The sequence below is a fragment of the Ptychodera flava genome, chromosome 8, assembly GCF_041260155.1.
Source record: "Ptychodera flava strain L36383 chromosome 8, AS_Pfla_20210202, whole genome shotgun sequence".
Lineage (NCBI taxonomy): Eukaryota > Metazoa > Hemichordata > Enteropneusta > Ptychoderidae > Ptychodera > Ptychodera flava.
The window spans coordinates 41,412,808-41,433,506 of record NC_091935.1 but is presented as its reverse complement, the minus strand read 5'-3'; the positions used below and the strand labels follow the sequence as shown (position 1 = coordinate 41,433,506).

Sequence of the window (20,699 nt, the reverse complement as noted above, 5' to 3'; positions counted from 1 at the left end):
GTTGCATTGAGTATTGTAGCCTCAATGACAATTTGTTCCTAGTTGATAAGAATATAAGTACCTTTAACATGCCACATATGAAAGTTATCAGACGAGAACTTTCAGAGATGAAGACACTGTCACTGAATTTGCAAAATGAATTGTTCACTCAAATCACCAAAAAAGCTCTTTGGAATGAAAACAATGAATATGATAATAAATCAGGAAGCCACAGTATATTTTGATATCAATCATAGAAAGATGTTTACAAATTATGACCTGGTGCAATACAAATTGCACCTTAAACAATACTCATCCCTGTGTCTGGGCACAGTGTGGAGGGACTGTGGCCTGGGTTACCATGAGAGCACTGTGTTGAGTGAGGTAATTAAAGACATATGGGTCGAACAACTGGATTCAAACATCAGTGTGCTGTCAGCCTTGGTTCTGCCATGACCCATTATCCGCACGCTCACTTTTGCAGGAGTAATAGCATAGTTGTAATTTGCAAACCAGTGCATGTAACTAGAGTTATTTTCCAATCAAGGGCTACGCCATGTTCAAATGTGAATGTCATTATGTGAGAAGGCATGGGATGCTGTACCGAAAAAGTTGTAAAATGTGAACAAAAAATCTGTGTAGTAACAATCTTTCAAATTTGGCAGAAATAGTAGGTTACTTTAAGCATTCCTTTGATATGTATAGAATGGAACATGACATCAATGAACAAACCTGCATTTAGTCTACAAAGCCTAAAGGAAATTTTTCAATGTTGAATAAAATCAAATAAAGTCAAAAGATGCCTGTCCCTTTGTGTTCCGCTTCATGAAATACACAAGATTCAATATTGTTTTACTATCATCAGTCGATGGTTTAATCCTTTTAAGGTTTCAAAATTATGTACAGGTTTTGATATGAAACATCAAGATACATTGCTATTCAGCTGCTGCCTGCAAAGCACACTGCAGCTTCTGTACAAAAAAAAAACACATTGTAAGGAGCAATAAATACAATTGGTGAGTTGTTCCACAGACCTGCCACACAGTAGAATACAGTTTTTTTCCCTCATTTTTTTACCCCTCAATATTGATATTGTATGGATTATTTTTTTCCACTTGAAGCACAAAGCAGTGGAGTATTTACAGATTTTGGCACAATGGTATCAAAACATAGTATTATCTTTCTGCCTTGGATTATACAGCAAGCCTAAGTTGCAGCTGTGAAATTGATGTCTTTCTGACATGCACATGCCAGTAACATCAACTTTTTAACTTGAAGGATCCTGAGACTATGTCCTCAGACAGACACACATCAAACTAGTACAACTTAAGAAGAATGCTGATTGGTCAAAATTATAATATGAGCAAGACAAATGTAGTTTACAAAGATAGAATTGTACTGATTAATGTAAGTAGATTACAATGGTATAGAAGCCAGTACAATATATTATAGGAACTAGCTTCAGAGAGACTACCGTAATTACAACTGATTAGAGCCTATAATATATACACCTCATGAGAATCTGTACCTAAACTTCCAATTAGAGGAGAGAAACTCTATCATCCTGCATCTGGTGGAGATCATAAGAACTATACATATTCCGCTGTAATTTTCACTAAGTTTTGCTCACAAGGATAGCTCTGTTGTATGCATTCCTAAAGACAAGTCTGACTTGTGAACTTGGGCAGTAAGCAGTTTTAAAACAGAGAAAACCAAGGTGTGCTGTGATGGAAAACTGACTCTGCAATTGTAAATTTCAATCCAAATTTCAGTCTCATACAATTACCCTCATTCAAGTTTAGGTAGGTATAATCAACACACAGACCTGATTCATTAATTTCTTTTCAGTGAACTAATAATGGAATTCAACCATTACTCTAACTTTCAGTTTTCTGCAACTTTGTAATGTAAAGCACAGAATATTCAGTGTCCATAAATTTGTTGATTGTTAAAATTCTAAATCCACAAATTAAATCAAGAAAATATGTGACAGGTTGAGATAATTCTAATACACTCACACAAACAATGAAAACTTTGAACTTTGAGATTTTGATTATTTCAATTCAAAACCACAAAATACCTAGGTATGAACAGAAAATTCAAACAAAGTTGTTGTTTTGGACAAGCAATGTCATATTGGCAAAAAATTGTGAGTAAAATGAGTACTCTGAAGTTTTGGATGCATGATTTCCCTTTTTTTCACCTAAACTTTGTGATGTTGGTAGATGTTGATTTTCAAAACATCTCAAAATGGAATATCTGTGAATTACAACAAATTTAGCAAACCTAATCACTAATCTAATCAGTTGAATTTTGAGTATTTAATATAATATTTGAGTATTTTAATATAATATAAACAAATTTGCAGGTGTAAAATTCGTGTACTCTTGCATTATGAATGTTTTCGTGTCACTGGAATTTCATACTGGCATTAAGCATGGACTGAATTTTAACTGCTTCACTAAAAGCATAAAATGCAATTTTGTTCACACTGGTCATTCAATGCACTGAAATATTTTTCTATAATACATAGAGCTTTGAGAACCAAAGTGACCAGAACCTTGTATGAGAATTGTGAAAGTGCTTAATTTGTTACCATTTTCCTAGTGTTGTATACATATATTCCAACATGCATTCATAATGACTTCTAACCATTGATGGCATAACTGACAGTAGTATTACACATCTGCTGCATCAAACTACAAATTACCCACAGTTCCCTTTGATTTGTACCATTGAAGCTTACCTGTTCAGTGACAATTTCTTTTAAAATTCCAAAAATTATGTAATTCTTTCTTAATTTTCCTCTCTTATTATTATTCAAAATAATATGAAGATGTACATGATTATTTAATTTAATTTAGGTGGTATGGATGACCATAAGAGTATTCTGATGATATCAAAAATGCCACATATTTGTGAAGCAAGTCTTGAGCAATTGAAGAGTCATTTTCCAAGGGTCGTTAAAGGACAGTCGCTATCTTTTTTCGAATTATTTCGGCCATTCTTGTTTCATGTGAGACCTTATGTTGCTCTACTTACTGCAACAACATGAATTTTCAATCATCACAGATCTACTCACACCTTGTGTATACACATAACATGATTGGCTTCTGACAATTTCTGGTACGCATTATAAATTAAATTACTGTTACATCTAAAAGCAGTGAGTAGAGAGATGGCAAATTACAACTTTGCCTGTTACTGCAAGCAGAATATCATAAATTGATTCTCTAAAAAACCAACCAAAATAATTTGGAAAGATAGCTCGTTTGACCCTTTAACATGTGAATATCTTTTTATATCCATAGAACAATTATCTCAATATCAGTTTGTTAAAACTGGTGCAGCTAGTCTCCCTTCTTTCCTTTATAGTGTTCTGTATGGCTTAGGGCACAAATGCTGAAAAAATGTCATCTCTCCAAATTAAACATATTTTTCATATCATTCAAAATAGAATTTGAGTAGAATGGTGTGTTTAAAACTAAATTTTCAAAATGAAATTAACTAGTCAACGGCCTTGTATACATTGTATACTGTATACTGCAAACATTCAAACTACACTGAGGTTCAAAGCAATAGTACAAATCAAAATGGATCATGGGACATCTACAGTAACTTGTGATGACATTGTACTTTGGAACATGTGATTCTACGGACTACAAAGCTAATGGATTTTCTTATTCTAACAACTGTCATTTGTAGTAACTGGGATCCGCTCTAAATTCATCAGTATTTTTCATGTTGGTCAGGTTATAATGCTGATAGCGTTGGCTGTAAAGAGGACGTTCCTAGGTTACCTCTGGCAGCTAATAGTTAAGAGCATATCTTTATCATTTTATGTGGTAATCTTTGAAGTATTAATCTACACCATGTAAAGGCAGGTTTAGTGTTTTATTAAACATCATGAAATAAATGATTTATGCACCTTCTGTAAAAAGAATTGGGTAGAAGTCAAGTGATATTGAGGTACAATTTAGCTTCAATCAATTATTGCAATCTCATACCAAACAAGGCTTCTTGATACAAATTTTTGTTTGTAACAGGAATTGTGAAAATACAGCCACAGGTTTCCTCGTGTATAGAAATACCTAATGTACACTGCCATGCAAATAAGCTTCTATTGCAATGTATGCAAGACTGTGGCAGCTAACTTTGTTTGTCATGACTGGCACTGAATGAACTAATGAAAGTTACAATGACAAACTTGTTGATCAATTTTTTACCAAAATCCTAACCAGCTTGATTTTTTAAACTGCACATATCATAACAAAGGCTCCTGGGAAAGATTACTGTTGAGAGATACAATGTGACAGTAAGTTTTTATGATTTATGACATGCTCATTGGGTGGTAAAATATTAGATTCTGGGAATAGCTTAAGAAATGTAAGGAGTATTTGCAAACACTATGAAAAACACTTGTCACACATCAAATGACACATATTATGGTATTATAGGCTCTTTAAGAGAACATTTTGGGAAAAAGCTACAAAGTGTACAGATGTATGTTTGCTTTCATAAGCGAGCATAACTAATACTACACACATTGCAGATACATGGCAACTCCCTCGTCCAATTGTTACAATAGCTCCTTAAAAGTTTGCTGTTGTCATTATAGGTCATTTTAAAGGCTCATTCTTGGACGAATTTCAGTATTTTACTATTGACCTGCTGAAAAAAATATATATATATCTTTACAAACATGTTGACTATCATCAGAAATGTCATTAAAAACACTACTAAGACAAAGTTTACAAGACTTACTGTGCAGAAGTATTAGACAATTTGGTAGGGGGTAATGCTGTGTGGCAGTCTGTATGACAACTAATGTGTATGTTGTGGGTGTGTGTGTGTGTGTGTGTTATTTGCAAAGTTGATGTTTGGTCCTACAGCAGGACAGGCAGTAGAGTTCAGTTCAATACAACATAAGGCAGTATATGTAGAACATTATCATCATCTGTGTTGACTTCAAGACATTCATTCCATTCATGCCATTCACCTTTGCTGTCGAAACAACCACTGACACCTTCCCATTGTTCCCTGTGTAATCTATCAACATCTTCACTAGTTACAGGTTCTCTGCTAACTGCTTCAGCTACTGACAAGCCTTCTACTCCCTCACTGGTACTTTCAATCTTTTCAACATCAGTTACACATTCTGATTTCTCAGATTTTTTCTCTGAGTAAGATTCAGAGTGTATATGAATTGAATCATTTTTGAACTGGTAAAGAGATTCATCAGTTGACTGAACATTACTTTGACTGGCTTCACAATCCAACGTGTCACTAAAACTGCTTTTAAGATGTTCTTCTTTTGAAGAGGTACTGGTATGTGCTTTGGATTTTAATTCTGGAGCAGAATCACTTTTGTGTATTTTTGAAGAATGTTTACTGCTGTGTGAAACAGATCTTGGTGACAGACTGCTTTGTGATGAGAACTGGCTTGTGCTGGGTAGATTTGGAGTTCTACTTTTGATTTGAATACCAGTTGTACTGGAACTCCCAGCAAATGTTTTTGCATCATGCTTATCACTACAACTTGGAAGTCCATTCACAAGATCACTGTCACTGTGAGATCCAGGAAAATGTGGTGAATATGATGATGCAATTTTTTTCTCTGCAGGAGCCCAATCTGGAGAATTTGTACTGTGTTCAGCAGCTCGCCGCTTCTTCCTATCAGCTGTGTATGTCTTGCCTAAAGCTTGGGTAGTTTGCGGTCTCACATCTGGAGTCTTATTGCCTTTAGATTGAGAAGTCTTTTGTGAAGATGAGCTGACATTACTGCCATTCAGAGGAGTGGAACTTCCACTACGTGGTAGTCTGTTTTGGTTGGGTGCCTGTGGAATGCATAAGTTTTGCCAAAGTTTAACAAGTTTTCGGCATCTCTTGGACAAATCATCATTGTTTGTCTTTCTTCGTATTTCATTGACCAATTTTCCTAATCTAGTTTCCTGCAAAATAAACATAATCATCATCTTAGGATCAGTATGAAACAAAAAGCAACACACTTAAACCCCCGCTTGAAAGGGATCGGGATTAACCCTTTTCCTGCCAGACAGTAATAACTGTATCACTTCCCCATCAGCCAAGTCAGTAAAAAGCGGTATTGAGCCAAAACATGACGTAAGACCACTGTCATGTGCGTATACGGACAGTTTTCGATTAAAAACGGTAGTAATATCCAGTGCTCGTAAATGCGTGCAAAATTTATTCAGTGACTGTTTACGCAGCAGTCGTAAATACGACTAGGATTTACCACTACGTAACAACTGTAAACACAGCATCAATAGTCCATACGAAAATTTTGTGCTGAATCGAGGGAGATAACAATTGCGGTAGAAAAGGTCAGTCCATCATCCGTCAAAGTTGTTGATCGAAAATCTTCACTGAGCGCCAACTACATGAGTGGCTGTTATAGTTGTACACGTAGTTCTGTGGGCTTTCCGCTGTCACTTGTTACGAGCTATGTTCAAAGTGTGTCAAGCTACAAATATTTTCATGTACTGAGTTACAGACATCGGTGAAGTACCGGGTACATTGATTTTGTTCAAAACCACTGCCTGTTTGTTCCTCGTGTTGTTTTTTGTGTCCCTAACGTCGACTGGCTCTTAGTGTGCGTACAAACATAGCAGTCGGGATTAAGATTTCCTGGATAAATAGATTTATTCCGCCTCTGACGCAAAGATACACACTGTTTTACATGTGCCACTCCTAGGCCCTGGGATCGATTTTCATACCTTTAACACTGCCTCACGACAAGACTTTCATGTGTGAACGGGCTTAAGTAAATCAATGTGCAGGTGAGAAAACTAAAGCAAAGAATAGCTAAGTATAGGGTTTGGATAGCATATCAGGGATTGGTCGTGGGTAAATATTAAATGATATCAGCCCTACTAAATTTTCTCAGGAGATTGATAGTTTAGAAATGACAATGTCAAAACTACAGATGTGAATATCAATCAAACAATTTTGTCTATTTATTACTGCCTGATTTGTTCCATCAAACAACACAAAATAAGAATGGAACCAGAACATAAATCAGATAACATCTTACCTCTAAGGCCTCCTTGGTTACTGGATATTTTTCTAAGGTGGTGATTACTTCAACCACCCCTGCCAAGTCAAGCACCTGAAATTGATTCATAAAATAATTTGTAAATATCATTATTCTAATTACCAACGATATAAATAATGATTATTCACATGCTCTGCAATGAAAATCATCAAAGATTGTACAATATTGTTAGTCAACCATTTAATTGCTTTCACTACTCAGTGTTCTCCCCAGAAATTTCTGAAACATGATAAGCTAATTTGCATAACAATAACTATGTAAATTTTACGTTAATTATGCAATACACACATCACTCCATAGCATCAGAAACCAGATATGAACTGTAAATGCTCACGTTTCATTATATATTGACGTTATGTGTAAATTTGAACCTTTGCCACATGTTTGCAACTTCATTGAAAGTATTATGATCAACATAATGAACAATATTCACCACAGATTAACTTTATAGGTCATTAAGTATTCAAATACGCAATTAACTGAAATAGAAATAGTTAATTTCTTTGACCATTAGCAAATTTCATCACTTTTGGTCATATAAATTCAAATATATATCCCTAATTTCAAAAATTCATTAAATATGCAAATTGGGAATTGGCTGAAGTAAAAATGCTTACTGACATTTAATAATGTTCTATCATAGTATCTTAACCCTTTTCCTGCCAAGTCGGTGAAAATCCGCTTGAAATTCGGTGTAGCTAGAATCTGAGCAGCCACGGCCGTTATCCTGCCAAGGCGGTGGAAATCGGGCTACTTTTTGGTACCCCCTTTCCTGCCTAGTCGACGGAACTACGTGTAGCAAACCCTTGCTCACGCTAGGGGTCGTTCGAGGACAGGTTTTGGGCGAGGAACGGCGTTTGCTCTCAAAATGGGTTCACAGGGAGTCCAACGACAGGGAAAGGTGCAGAAGCTACCCAGCCAGTCCCCTACCCTGTTGGGGGACTGATTTTTTGGGGGGGGACGAGTAGCGTACTTGGCAGGTTAGCACGGTGACGTATCCTAGCGGAGTTTGGGCTAACTTGGCTCTGTGGCACTACATAGATTGCGGCCGAAATTGACCGTCTCGGCAACGCTAATCTGTAAGGCAACCGCCTAAGACCGCCTCAGCTGGCGGTGCAATTTTTGCCAATGGTGCAAGACGAAAATCACGGACTTAGTCCCGATTGACGGGAAGTGCGGACGGATTTGACGGACTCGGCTTGATTAGTCCCTGACATGGAACTGATCCGAACGGACTTGAGCGACATTTGTGAAGGGTAACCACCGCTTTTAACCGACTTATTACCTTCTCCAAAAGACTACCCACTCAGATGTCGGACGTTGTCGGCTGCACTTGGCTCTAGACGTTCAAGCCGTGCAACGAAACACACCGCCTCAGCCTTGCCATTCACGAACATGGCCTCAAAATTTGATACCATTGTTCACCGACTTGGCGGCTGCGGTTAGGTGCGTGAACCGTTGTTCACCGACTTGTTACGCCTATGTTGTCCCTGTGAAGTTCGGCTAACGGCCGAGTCTAACGGGAGTTGGCAGACCTGTGTTTGGTTTATACCGTAGTATGACCGACTCAGGTAGAGGTACCTGTCAGTATATTCCCAGTTTTATGCACTCGGGCGTCAATGACGGGTCGTCATCACCGCTGATGACGTAAACGTGCTGGCCACATTATTTGAAGGAGCCATGTTTGCCCAACGGACGAGGCCTAGACAGCTGTTGACAATTTTGGCATCCTTCATCTTTGACCGCCTTAGTTGGGTAAGCCGCTCGGCAGGCGACGGTTATGACCTAAACAAGCCGCTGAAGCACTGTTCGTTGCCGTACAAGAACGAGACGGCCAGTCCATTACTACTTAATGGGCGATCTGTCGGGTTGGCTTGTCACCGACTTGGATGACAATACGCCCTGCGCAGGCGTACTTAGAAGGGACATGAGGTTAAAGATACAGGTTTCCCACCCGTACTAAACATGGGCTTGGGCCAACGTCCTTGGGTGGCAGGTGCGCATGCCACGTACCCAGCTGGACGGAATGTCAAGTTGAGATGCTAATGACATTGACTATGTTATGCTAAGTGCTCGAGGGATTTGCATTGCAAATGAGTATTATTAGCATATCAAATGGTACGGACAGGCAATTTACATGACGGGTAGGAATGTCAGCGCCGGTTGGTGGACTGATTGCCGTAGGTCCATTATAATAACAGGTGGCTGCATATATAAACACCCCTGTGTCCAATCATGTCCAGGGCTTTGTTTCCCTGTGGCTTTGTTTCCCTGTTCCAGACATGAGCTTGACGGACCGCAAAAGTTTTCTGAAGGCGAGCAGACGACTGAAGCTCAAAGATGCAGTGTCTCCGGGCGGTAGTGGTAGCGATCGTTGTGATGTCCCTAGTAAACGTTCTAAGAAGTCGGGCAAGAAACGCTCCCGTAAGGCGAAGCTATCTCAGGCTGAAAAACCCAGTGGTAAGCGTAAACGTAAGACTGATCGTTCTGCTGATGAGGATGATGATGGGTCACCGGTTGCCAGTGGTTCTCACCCGGCTGCTCCGGGAGAGACTACTTCACCTGCAGAGATCTAGAGACTACATCTGCTCTGGTGGGAGAGACTACATCTGCAGAGACTACGTCTGCTGCTGCTAGTGAGACAGTTAGTAACGAGACGGCTGATGCCATTGGTTCTCCCCCGGCTGCTCCGGGAGAGACACCACCTGTTGCGTTCACCATGAGCCCTCATCCTGCGTCAGGAGAGGTTCCTGTGCCCAGTGCGAAAGAGGTTGAGTCCTCGTCATCAGCAGAGGCTGCCTAGCCCGCTCCTGCCATGGTTTCGTGTGCTGCGATGTCCCCGCCAAAAAAGATAGTGCGGAGGGTTCGTTATCAGGACAGCCCACCTGATTTTGAGCCAGATATGATCCTTGATGCCGCTACGGGCGAGTTCAGACCCAGACGCCCAGACGACGGTGATATCACCGCTGAGTCCGACTCGGAGGTTGACGAGGATGCGGCAGAGGACGATGACTTTTATGACAGACAGTATGTAGGTGAGGCAAGCTCTGACGACGATGATGACGTTGCTGCTGTGTTGGTGGAGGACGACACCCCTCCTGTCTGGCGTATGTCAGAAACTACCGATGCTAATATATTTGAGGAGACCGATTTTGACCATGAAAGAGGACCGACCTTCACCTTGCCCAGCCACTCTTGTGAGATCGATTACTTTTTTAAGTTTATTCCAGCTACACTGATCGGATTGGCAAAGGACGAGACTAATAAATACGCCAAATTCCACCAGCGATATATCGCTAGAAAGATCGATAAATACTGGCGTAACGCTGACTACCGAAAGTGCAGGCGTTCATTGGCGTCTTAGTCTGTATGGGTATCGACCGTAAATCATCAGTGGAGGATTATTGGTCTAGGGATCCATTTCTGAGAAACCAGGGTATTTCTACTGTGATTACCCGCAGTCGCTTTCAGCAGCTTATGCGATATTTTCATCTGGCAGACCCAGAGAACGATCCACGTCGTGATCCCGATGAGGCACGCCGCCGACGTCGGTGTCAGGAGGATCCCCTTTATAAAATCAATCCATGGATGGAGCCCATAGTTGACAGGTGCGTAAATAATTATAAGATGGGTAGAGAGATCTCCATCGACGAGGGCATGGTGCGATTTAAGGGCCGTTCTAAATTTAAGCAGAGATTACCGCATAAGCCTGACCGAGACGGTTTTAAGATATGGCAGCTGTGCGACTCTAGCACTGCATACATCGCTAACTTTGCACCGTACCTAGGTGTTAAATTTCGGGATCGGACTGATGGGAGACGGCAGGAGCGAGGTGTGGTGAAAAGAATTACGATGGAGCTGGTCCAGCCATTTTGTGGATATAATCACAGCCTATTTTGTGATAGCCTGTTTAGCACGGTCGTTACTGCTAGAGAGCTGATGGAGACCGGTACAGGTACATGGTCGGGAGCTTTAACCGCCGTAATCGTCGCACCATGTCCCCTCAATTAATTCCGCCATGTAAGAGGAAGCGCCTTCCTCTGTCTGTTGGGGATATGAAAGCCACGACCAGAACGGACTCTCGTCTTAACATCACTGCTTATCAGGATAGTAACGCTCAGGTGCTGATCTTGAATACGGTCTATCCACCCTTGGAGTGCGTGCCAGTGGGGGAGGGAGACGAGCAGCGACAAGTGCCTCTGTCGCTGTATAATTATCGCCGGTACATGGGAGGTGTCGACCGAGCCAACCAGAAGCGCAAGTACTTTCACACTGGGCGCAAGAGTCACAGATGGTGGACATATCTGGCATGTTACCTGATTGATGTTGCCCTGGTAAATGCATATATATGCTTCAAGCATGTACACCCTGATAGTAAGCTGACCCATAAGATGTTTCATCTGCGTGTCGGGAAACAGCTCATTGGCGGTTATTGTGGGCGATCGCAGCCCAGTGTGAGAGAGGTCGAGGCCACCGTTTCTCTTGCCTCCTACATAAATTCACAAAATCAGCCGATGCACGTTGTCAGCCGTTTGGAGGGGCGGCAGAAATGCTGTAAAGTATGCAGCAGAGAGGGTAAGACCACTGCCAGCGGACGACTGTCTGAGACGTCCAAAGGATGTAGTCTGTGCGGGGTTCATCTTCACGAGGGCGAGTGTTTTGCGGCTTTTCATCATCGCATGATGCTACGAGGTAAGAGGAGCGTTGGGGTGCAGACCTCTACTCACACAGCCCCGACGACACCCATCAGCAAGAGAACCCGACGTAAATAACGGACAGGGGATAGCTTCGCCTCACAGGGGCTTGACTGTATTCTTAACACGGAACCATGATCACATTTTGAGCACGGTTGTGCCATTTGTTTGTGCTTTACGATTCCGCTGATTGTAAATTGAAACACGGATTATTTTGTACAATCCCCCCGATTGTAATCTTTGTAACACGGACCATGCACTCGGACGTCGAGAGAGACTCTGAGATTTATTGTTCGGCATAATGTAAATTATTCCCGAATAAAATACTATCTATGATCGCATATTTTCGTTTGTTTTGTTTACACGGATTATTTTGTACAATTCCCCCGATTGTAATTTTTGTAACACGGATCTGCCACCCCGATTGTAATTTTTGAAACACGGACCATGCACTCGGACGTCGAGACAGACTCCGAGATTTATTGTTCGGCATAATGTAAATTATTCCTGAATAAAATACTATCTTTGATCGCATATTTTCGTTTGTTTTGTTTTTACCCCCACTTTCGTTTTTGGCAGATCCGTAAGGACGCTATCGTAATGGATGAACGTGCGTTGTATCACGTGGGAGGGGCACAGCCCAACGGAGGCTGTGCTCGTGCGACGTAGACGTTGTACCAACCATCTGTCGTTTGGGTTAGTGCATAGAGCAGTTGCACTGTCCAGAGCTAAGGTGGTACAAAACTGCACCTTAGTAACAACTGCACAACTAACCTGTTAGGAAACGGTAACACTAACGAGCTAAGTGTGCACTGAACTGGCCAAACTACGTACACGCTTTCCTTCAATGGCGAAGCTATGTCGTTGACACTACGTCAAAGCAGACTGCACTGTGCGACTCTTCCAAATCGTTCAAAGTACGTGGCCAAGTGACACAACCCAGGGGAAACAGGACAGGTTTGAGGGTGCTGCCGCACCCATAGCACTAACCCCTGGGTCTTCTACTAACTCACGAGCGAGGTGATGTTTCCCCGGTGTGGACGTGCGTGACGGCGAACGAGCTTTACTTCCGCAAAAGTAAGCTAGAAAAGGGCATAAAAGTGCACGTCCCCCGGGGCAAACAACGCCCAAGACCTCGTTATTTTCTCGACACAACCTCATCAGCGGTTGCCCCTCTATACGGGCATGCAAAAATTTTTGAAGTCTAACACGTATATGGTCGGTAATCGTACCCCGAAAATGCGGTATTTTCCCGCCAAATGCCTGGCAGGAAAGCGTGCAGGAGAGCCGATCTTCTGTAGACACGGAAAAGGGGGCCGGTTTTGACCGACTTGGCAGGATAACGGACAGGGGCGCTCGGCAGGAAAAGGGTTAAATGTACATAGCAAGTCTCATCAATTTTGGTCATGTAAATTCAAATATATATCCTTAATTTCAAAAGGTCATTAAATATGCAAATCAGGATTTGGATGAAGTAAAAGTGCTTATTGACTTTTAGTAATGTTAAATCATAGTATCCTCAATATGCATACCAAGTTTCGTCAATTTTGATCGAGTAAATTCAGATATATATGCCTAATTAGTAGATTTCATTAAATATGCAAATTAGTCATTATCTTTCACGTCACCCCTTAAAAACTTAAACAGCTAATATATCTTGATGTGATTAACATTTGTAGCAAATCTCATCAAATTGTGTACAGTCGTTCTCAATGTATAGTCGGTTTTTCTAAAATCATTAATTATGCAAATGAGCAAAAAGGAAGCAAGCCACACCCACCAAAAACTAATCAGTTCTTGCCATTTGCAAACTATATCTATGTACCAGATTTAATTCTGATCTGATGAGCCGTTTTTGAGATATTGAGCACACAGACAGACAGACAGACAGACAGACAGACAGACAGACAGACATCGCTGCGACATATGCTCACGTGCGTAAACACGTGAGCAAAAAATCTGTGAATAAAAGGATAGAGTAAAATCTTTTATGCACTTTAAGCACTTCATATATTACATCCATGTTTTCATTCAAAGTCTTCCAGATCTCTCTAGAATAATCAATCAAAATCAAACTTGGACAACAGCGCGGCGTGGGCCGCCATGCATATTGTTTGGAGCACACTTGAACACACGCGACCTTTGAACCTATTCTGTATACCCTAACTGTACGTACATAGCTGCTGTATTCAGATATAGGTATTAAACGACAGTGAAACAAACAACATTAGTTATCGTGACCTTGCTAAAGTGCAATCTCGGATCATGTATGATCTGATGATCATGCCAAATTTATACCATGTCGGATTATGCCGTGATTCTGAAGTGCGCGTACTTCCTTAGTAAATCGGTCAACATAAGTATGCACACACTGTCTTTAGCGATCGAAGTCAACAATGATGTCAAAATCAATGCACAACTGTCGAAATTACCCAAAATAAGCAACAGAAATCTAAAAGTTATCGCTGTGTCGAAAGGACAGTACATCAACATAAAACGACGCTAGTTTGTTATGACATGGAGGTAGAAGGACAGAGCGTTCCCTCGCTCTCACCCAGCTATTAGTACGGGCCGCCGGTGGGATTGCCTTGCTAAAGCAATGGATTCGCCGGTACTGGGGAGTACCGAGTACGGAGGCCATCATTCTTCAGTCTATCGAAGGAGCGTTTCGTGCCAAAAAATACATGACAGCAACAAAAGTACCATCACTGTGAACTTCATATTTACAAAACATCATCAAATACATGCTAAAAACCCCAAAACGTTAAAATTCGCACCAACAAGATGGCGTCGGTTTGATTTTTCATAGTCCTTGCAAAACAACGTTAACTTGATATATGCGCATGCGCATATTAAGGGGAGACCCATTTGATTTCGGGGGGTATGCAGGAAGTGGGTATAGGAAAGTTTTTTGTCAGAGAGACAGCATTTTTTTATTTCTACTGTCAGACCTGCATCAATTTTTTTTTTCAAATGGAGTAGCAGTGAATTTTCAAATTTAAGCCAGTGTTTCACATATCACAGGATGGTTTTATGTATTCATTTTACATTCCAACAAATGAAAACAAAATGGAAAGTCTAGTATATATACAACTTTAAATTGTAGAACACTTTTTTGGCAAATCAACTGTGATCAGTACTATACCTGCTTTTCTTTAAAACAGTCAATTCCTTTTAAGTTCTCAGGGGGGATGTTATCTTTTGTGGTCAGAGAAACAAGGCTCACACATTGTATTTCATTATATTTGTTGTTCCTCAATTTTTCATTGTCAACTTGTAATCTTTCTAACATATTTATATTGAGAGAATAATGTATTGGTTTTAACACTAGTTTATTGACTCCTGTCTTGTGTTTTAAATTTTCACAATTTACAGGAGTCAAATAGTCCCATCTAGATATTGCCTATACCATTGAGATATTGCAACAGAAATCCTGAAATATGATTTCTTGGGTCAGAAAAGGGAAGGAAAACATCGAGTGCACTGAGGTGTAAAGTAGTAAATGCTTATATCGTAAGCGCTGGAAAAAAAAACACATAGAATTGCTTGTGGTAGAAACATTTGCGCTGCCTATGGCAGCATGCCAGCAAAGAATACATGAGGATGAAATTTCCAAAATTTTGCTCATTTCAACTGCATTGTGACAATTCCTTTTTTATTTCTGTCTGTTATGAGAATTTTTTTTTCTCAAGCCATTGCAGGCTTAGTTTTTTTCTTTTATTTCACCTGGTGACACTTTTTTTCCTCAAAATCCTCCATACCCCCCCCCAGAAATCAAGTGGTTCTCCCCTAAGTGAGCCCCTGACCTATACGGGCCAGTGGATTGCTTCCTCAGTAGAACTGATATGCCTGCCGGTACCGGTGTTTATCGCCTACGGAGGCCATCATTCTTCAGTCGATCAAAGGCGCCTTTCGTACCAAAAAATACACGACAGCCGCAAAAGTGCATCACTGTCAACTTCATAACTATAAAACATATTGAAATACACAGTGAAACGTTTATTACGTAAAAAATGTGCCCCGACCGAGAAACAAGATGGCGTCCACCGGTTCTTCAACTCAGATTTTGTCCTAGTACAGTTGTGCGCATGCGCAGAAGGTAGCTTTAGCGAAAGTGAGTCAAAATCAAGTAAATATAAAATAAAAATGGATAAAAATATTGTTTAAAAATAATGCAAGGCATGTATCACCGAATTATGAACATTTCTGACGGCATTTCAACTATACGAACACCCATGCCAAATATCACAATAATCACATCAGTGGTTTTGAGGAAGAATTGAAAATAGTGGTTTTCACAAAAAAGCTAAAAATGTGACTTTAAAATGATTCAATCAAAAAAAGAAAAAAGACCGTTTGAGATACATGCCTAAGTGACCACTAGACCAAATTTCAGAAAAAGTTACTGAAGCGTTTTTGAGATACCTGCGTCCACAGCATACGGCCCACTGTATGCGACAACAGAGGCCGCGTCATCACATTAGTACTTTGTGCCCACAGGGCACAAAGGACTAATAATTACATATCAGGTATATTTCGACAAAAGAATATGTTATAGACGTACAGTACGCAGCGAAACTTCCGTTCAGAAAGACGCGTTTCCGGCGTGACTTTTTCACGACAATACTCAGTCTGAGACGCGTTTCAGACACGTCTCAGACGAGTCTAGGACGCGTCCAAAACGCGACTGTTATTCATATATGTAAATTGTATGCACCAGAGGTCATGCAAAAAAACGCACCGCTAACTTGTCTAAAGCATGCCAGTAGGTTGCACCAGAATTTTTTCAAGTGAGAGTTACCGTTTTTTTGACGCAGTCAAGAAAATATTCATCAACTTGTCAATTTCATTTGGTATCTCAAAATTGTCTCAATTTGGATTGACCCTTTGCCCAAAACCCTATCAAGTTTTACGGCCAACGTAGAGTTGCGTTGCCTTGGGGACACAGTGTCCCTCGTATAGACGTTGCTGAAATTTGTAGTCAACACTTTGCTAATTCACATGCCAAAGTCCCTATGGACATCAGAAAACAATGGGTTATTTTTTTGTGCTGCCAGGAAATTAGATGGGCATTTCACGGAAGTGGTAAGCATTTTGCTATGCCAGAATTTGAAACACATCATGGGATATACTCTGTATCCTCAAACACATGCAATGTCATCGCCCCAGCCAACGTAATTTCCACTCGTACAGCAGCAGTTACAGAGGAACGGGATAGGTACATGTACAGAGATCAATAAAGACATGACTTTTACACCTCCCTGTCTTGTCTAACGTAGCATTTCTACAACTGTTTCGATAAATAGCTGGGGATATTCATCGTCGTAATCTACGTGCCTCTTTATGGCGATAGCTTAGCGCTACCTGTTTTTGCGTAGGTCAGCGGAGCGGAGATCTGCTCTGGCTCGCAAGAATGGGGATATTGCGATTTGACGAAGTACACATGAAGCTATAGCCTATAGCACGTTTATAAAAACATCGTGTGGTCACTTAGAAATATACGTGGGACATTCGTTTTGCCAAATGCCAGTGAACAAGGAATATGAACGGACAAAAGACAAAATTCTACAGTCTCTGTCTTGCGTAGTCTTTTCAGAATTGTTTCAGAGCCTGGTACGGCCGGGTCGCCGAGTCCTCACCGCTGACATGTTACAAGTGAACAATTCACGTTCACAGACTTGTTGCGAAACATCCGGCCTTGACTATCTTTCAGGAGGGACGTTCACTTTATCTTACAATAATAATTAAAGAATGACATAATATGGACAAGGTCTGGTCTTTCCAAGTTTTAGTTTATAACTGATCAAAATCCTATGAATTGCAATTTCACTGCGATTTGTGGTTGAATTTCTTTGTGACTGGGCAACGACATTTTGCATACTCCTGCTTTTTACCACTTCGTGAAAATGGTATCGCCCATCCAACGCTACACGCAAATACGTACGATTATAGTGAACGCATAAAAATCGACGGTCGCGGTCATGGGTTCAAGGACGTTCACATGGAGACACCCTCATCGAGTCTGTCACGGATATTTTACTAGCTTTGAAAATTTACAAAAGCCAGTGTTCGAAATTCGTGGACATTGCAACCAACTACCAGGGCAGGTAACTTTAAAAAGTTGTGTTCCCGGGTAAAACTAACCCGTTCTGAGATAATTATACCTCGCAGGTCCAATGTAATAAAATTACAAAAACAAATAAAAGAAAAGTACCAGTGACAGACAGTGCTCTCCATGGGTTTTATGTTCTGTTTGAAAAATTACGAATTTTGGTATAAAAACAAAACAAGAACAGTGAGCACCCAATAAATCCAAATGAATGTTGCCCCGTCAATTTATTACATTTTAAACCACGTGTCCTTTCTACACAGGTCTTGAACGGGAGCGCTAGCGACAAGGAAATGAGAACTTACATCTCAATAAAATTTGTTTTGAAAACCTGCAAATTGTATTTTGTCCTTTACTTTTTTCACGTACGACTTTGCTCCTATGTAGGCTAAATAGTTTAACGTGATGGTACGCTAGTTTGTGGTTATATGGGTCTGTACCGTAAGTCAACAGTAATAATGTTGTAGAAAAATGCAAGTGATTTCATTGGCTAACTGATTTTGCTTAATTCCGTTTTATTTGTCAGTGAGAAAAGATCTGACTTATGTTTCCGAGGTAGCCGAATTGGCCCACTATCTTACCGAGGCTCGAAGGCCAAGTTTGTCTGTCCAGTGTCCGTTTTCAAAATTATCTGAGCGCTCACGCATGCACTGTGTTCAGCGAAGTAGTACACAGTGGGACTGAACTGGTCACTAAAACGCTGGAAATTCATTCTCTGTGTGGAACAAAAAGCTAAATAATTAAATTTCATATCTGACATGTCATTAAGTTGAAAATCCAATTCCGAAAATGAACAATAAATCGCGGAAGTATCGATACCGTCATCAACTGCGCAACTTGGCAGATCAGGCATTTCAAAGCAAACATGGCTGCCACGCTTTTACAAGTAGAAGTATAGCTTATGTCTACCGGTATTTCTGTGCCACTACGCAAGACGCCGCTGTGTAAAATACAATTCTAGGCTTCGGTGTATGATTATGATCGTGCTGCCGTAAGATGGCTTTGTATCCGACCGGGGAAAGATGACGAGATACGACAGAAGTTTTAATATTATAATCGAGGTACACCTCTATTACATTACGAAGCACCGTCGCGTCTCTTTCCATGAGTTCTTGAAGGGACCGGTTGTCGATATTAGTTCAAACTCAAGTAAAGAAATTCCACGGTGTGAGAAAGTCATGTCGATACGATGTGCAATGAAACTCCAGAAATAAATCTAAGACTATATATCTGCGCCCCTGAAGAATGTACGATTGCGTCGTGTGCATTGTTACATTGTATATACATGGAGGTAGTAGGAGTATACAAGTTGTGTATTCGTTTCGGGAATTGAAAACAAGACAGAGATATGACGTACGCGTCGACAAATAAAAGAGAGTTCAAGAAATATTCGTATTTATCAATGAATGTCCATGGCAGCTCATGAATGTGCACTTATAAAAGTACATGAACATTTGTTCTCCCAATCAATCCAGTTGCGTAACAGCATGTACAATACTGCACATTACCAGCAGAATTACGACATTGTCTTTGCTGCACTTGGGTTACGTTTGCCGACAGTGACAAGGATAAGTTATCACTCTCCGAGTGTCAGAGCATCATGTCATTGTCGCTGTAAAGTGACAATGACATGATACATGTCAAGCAACTGACAAGGTAACCTTTTAAGAATACATTCTTCCTGTAAATTCAGAGTATGTTGCGTCACAACTGAAAGCGTTGTTGACCGCCAATACGAGATTACATATCCATCGAAATTGCCTGGGTTAAAATGGAAGAGCAAAGCGGCGTAAAGCCTGCCTGTGGTTGATTTCCGCCAAAGGTAAATTTCGTTTACGTTCACATTAAAATGAAATGCTTCTGTCATGATCTTAATGGAAAAGAAAGAAGATTTAAACCTCGTTTGCCGTGTCATTTTTAGCAGATTCATTTTAGAAGAAATATTTATCACTGCAGTTGTTTTCGAAATTACTTTAATCGACAATATTGCCACCTTGATGACAATGTCATGTGTTAGGTCATGCAGAGTCCAAAGGTCATCGTACATGTCGTGCATGGCGGCCATGCTTTTGCAATGACGATGCGATCTTCACTTTCTCGATAATTTCGTGGGTTATTTATCTAACCGTTTGCGCCAGTGTTTTCGACATAACAATATAACATGAACTGCATTTACAACTGTCGCGTTATTATACTCCAATGAGAATGAAATCGTTGGGTTTTTAACAATACCGTAGCTGCTACGTGCTCTCTCCACATGGTGAAATGTGACTGCGAGACCGTATTTAGTATCGATTCAGCCCCTTGACCATGATCTGCTCGACAATATTATGCCACAAACGAGTAACAAATTACAACTGCGTAGACATGATTTTTTCGTAAAAACCATGGAGGCAGAAAGTGTAATGTAATGTAAAAACGTACTCATCAACTAATCACTCTTTTTATTGCGTAGCGTTCATCTAACGCACAACGCAACTTCGGAAAGATTATGAAGAAAGGAAAGACAAAAAATACAAGCTGGTTTTCGTAATTAATTTTATTCCCATGATAGCTGTCATTTCTTGGTCTTTTCATCCTATGCCTGTGTAAAAAGGGCGCAAGTGGTTTAAACAATAACACAGTGATCGAATAATAATGTATTTAATAAAAGTTTGTTGCCAGACTCCGAACTCGCATTTGTAACTTCATTCAGAATTTAGTACAACGCAACCCTGAAATTGCCGAGCCATTCCCTCTATATTTGGAAGTTCCTTTTTAAAACTTTAAATGTTTATTTGGTATTCTGTATTTCCGATGGTCTTCATTTCTCTGGTATTGCAAATAATGACAATGAAGACGT

The 20,699-nt window shown here is 40.4% G+C and overlaps 1 protein-coding gene across 1 annotated transcript in view; it reads right to left on the bottom strand.

Annotated features, from left to right (window-relative positions):
* Positions 1 to 826: 826 nt before the first annotated feature.
* Positions 827 to 20,699, bottom strand: part of LOC139139366 (mediator of RNA polymerase II transcription subunit 26-like) — a 33,483-nt gene continuing 13,610 nt past the window's right edge. Inside the window, exons 2-3 of the mRNA XM_070708265.1 lie at positions 7,034 to 7,108; positions 827 to 5,930 (exon numbers count right to left, since the gene is read on the bottom strand). Coding sequence (XP_070564366.1) covers positions 4,890 to 5,930; positions 7,034 to 7,108 — 1,116 coding nt within the window. The 3' untranslated portion in view covers positions 827 to 4,889. The remainder of the gene's footprint in view (positions 5,931 to 7,033; positions 7,109 to 20,699) is intronic.